We start from the raw sequence: 2938 nt of genomic DNA, 5'->3' as shown, positions 1-2938 counted from the left end.
TGTGTGTGTGTGTGTGTGTGTGTGTGTGTGTGTGTGTGTGTGTGTGTGTGTTGTAATTTGTGAGTGCATTGCGTCTATTTGTCTTATAATGGTAACTACAGTGTTTGTGTTTGTTTGTGTGTGTGTTTTCTGTGTAGTGCTTATAAGAGAGGAAGTGTCTGTGAGTTTCTGTGGTGGGTTTGTGTTTTTATATGTAATTATTTGTATGTTCGTATGTATGTATGTATGTATATATGTACATGTGTGGTGTGTGTGTGTGTGTGTGTGTGTAAATATTACACATTGCAGCCTCATTAAAACTCAAGTAGTGAGTACATTTTAATGAAAGACTCCTACTGACCAACATAACATAATACACTGGCTACAAGTGTTGGTCACACTAAATATACACTTACTCACACACCCACACACATATATGTAAGTATATGCACACACTTGACACATTCATTGACTCATATACACACATCACATAATTTACACATTGCATTATACACACACCGCTAATAAAATATATACACAGATCATACTTTATATACTTGTAACATTCCATATAGCAGAATGTGTGTGTGTGTGTATGTGTATGTATATATATATATATATATATATATATATATATATATATATATAATCATCGTTTAACAAACGTTTTCTATGCTGGTATGGGTTGAATGGTTCGACTGAGAAGCCAGGAGGCTGCACCAGGCTCCAGTCTGATCTGGCAGAGTTTCTACAGCTGGATGCCCTTCCTAACAGCAACCACTCTGAGAGTGTAGTGGGTGCTTTTTTTATGTGCCACTGGCACAGGGGCCAGAGGGGGCTGGCATCGACCATGATCAGATGGTGCTTTTTATGTACTACCATATATATATATATATACACATGTCCAACCCATGCTAGCATGGAAAGCGGACGTTAAACGATGATGATGATGATGATGATGATATATATATATTATATTTATTCAGATGAAAAAGTTATTTCATCTTCTAAGGGAACTGTTCCCTGGGTTTCCAATTTCTGTTGTATGTTTTTTTAATGATTTTCGTATATCCATTTGAATGTATTATAGCCAAACTGTCATTATAAAAAGATAATTCATTAAACGATGTTTAATGCATTACATCAAATAAAGTGAACTGAAGCAGATTTTGTTAATTACGGATTTATTAATGTTGTTAATTACGGATTTATTAATGTTGTTAATTTATGTTGTTAATTATGGATTTATTAATTCCTTATCCAATACTTCCAGACAACTGTTTCTGTCAAAAAGTGAACAATATCATGCAAATAATAAAAAAATAAAATACAAATATGTATATTATTATTCTCCTGTAATTTCTTTTTGAACGTTATCAGTGGAATGTAATTAAACTTAAAGGACATTTAAAATCAATACCAGGGGTTTTTGTCTTAGCTACCATGACGCAAAAGAAGTAGTTCTATTCACAGTTCTGCACTAAGGCTTTATAAACAAACTAAAATGATAACTCTTGTATTTCCACAATGTCCTTTGGTTTACTCTTAGCTCCCTCCCTACTATAAGTAAATAAAAAATCTCTATCCTTTATCCCCAGCTTAGTGGTCAAAAAGAAATGCATGTCTATTTACGTATAGATAACACCAAATGAGGATCTACATCTTATTTCAATGTCAGATTTAAATTTATTAACTGTCATCTGTCATAACGCATATACATGTTATCTCTATTTTATAGTTTGTAAACAAGGAAATGAAAATATGTATAGTTTATTCTGTTCCTTATATGTAATAATTAATAATCAATACTATTATAAAAATTAACAGTAAACATCTAAAATAATTTATAGTTTATATATATAATTATACTATATACATACATATTGTACCATATACACATAACTATTGTAACACACTTTGCATTGTATATATATATGCACATTACTCTATAGTGTTGTTGTTTTCATGTCTGCCCACTACACTATTTGGGTTTTGGTGTGCCCTGGTCAGTTGGTGATCCTTTGACCCTGGATAAATTTCTATCCATCCCTCCATATTTTCCACCCTCTATTCCCAGAAAGAATAGTAGGTGGAGACCCATTACATTTCAGCATACACCATACTATACTACAGACCCTAACACTATACTCGTTACCATACCACATGGGACACATATCACACTTCCCATCTCGCCTGGACCAGTGCAACTCTTCCAGGCCAGATGTCCAGATCAAGTGATGCAGCATGAATGTCTGGCTTGGGTTTAGCCACATTGACCTTTTGCAAGCTGAAATATCTCATCTGCACACACATCATGACTATAGATGATAGCAGTAATTCATTAACCGAACTTGTTGATACTGGTCATTGCTGGTTTGTTGTCTGTTCATCCAGTCAGCATTTAGTGGTATTTGTAATTGATTCAGCAAGATATCTTTGTAGTAATAGTTCACATCCACCATGTTGCATCCCATGATTTCAACATATACTGGCTTGGGTGGTTACATGCTTATTTACCCATAGCCAGGACCCTGACGTTGCGTCAGAGTTAACCTTGGAACAATAGTGGCTAAGAAGTGATTCCACACTGCTTGAAACCCTGGAATTTCCTAACCAGGGTCCCACTACCAGATGCAGTTTAAGGTCATGCCCAGGACATCACACTCTGCTACAGGTCAAACCATGCTAGGCAACACACTACAGCACATATAGTACCCCACTACAAGTACCCTAACTAACTGTCACTTTCTATTTCCAGGGACCATCCTCCGTGGTAAATCTTTCTATGCTATCGAGACCAAACCTTATTGTGAATCTTGTTATGTTGTGAGTACCACTTATTCCTCTACTGCTATGTTTCACCATCACCATTTTCTCACTGCTCTACCATTTTCCTGTTGTTGCTTTTAAGACACAGCATATGCTGAGGTGCATATATATATATATATATATATATATA

The 2938-nt window shown here is 35.0% G+C and overlaps 1 protein-coding gene across 1 annotated transcript in view; it reads left to right on the top strand.

Moving 5' to 3' along the window:
* LOC106874851 (uncharacterized) overlaps positions 1-2938 on the top strand; it is a 28481-nt gene that overhangs the window by 13514 nt on the left and 12029 nt on the right. Inside the window, exon 2 of the mRNA XM_014922740.2 lies at positions 2738-2805. Coding sequence (XP_014778226.1) covers positions 2738-2805 — 68 coding nt within the window. The remainder of the gene's footprint in view (positions 1-2737; positions 2806-2938) is intronic.

Source organism: Octopus bimaculoides, chromosome 26 (assembly GCF_001194135.2).
Source record: "Octopus bimaculoides isolate UCB-OBI-ISO-001 chromosome 26, ASM119413v2, whole genome shotgun sequence".
NCBI lineage: Eukaryota > Metazoa > Mollusca > Cephalopoda > Octopoda > Octopodidae > Octopus > Octopus bimaculoides.
The sequence above is the reverse complement of the archived record's forward strand: the minus strand, read 5'-3'. Positions and strand labels throughout refer to the sequence as shown.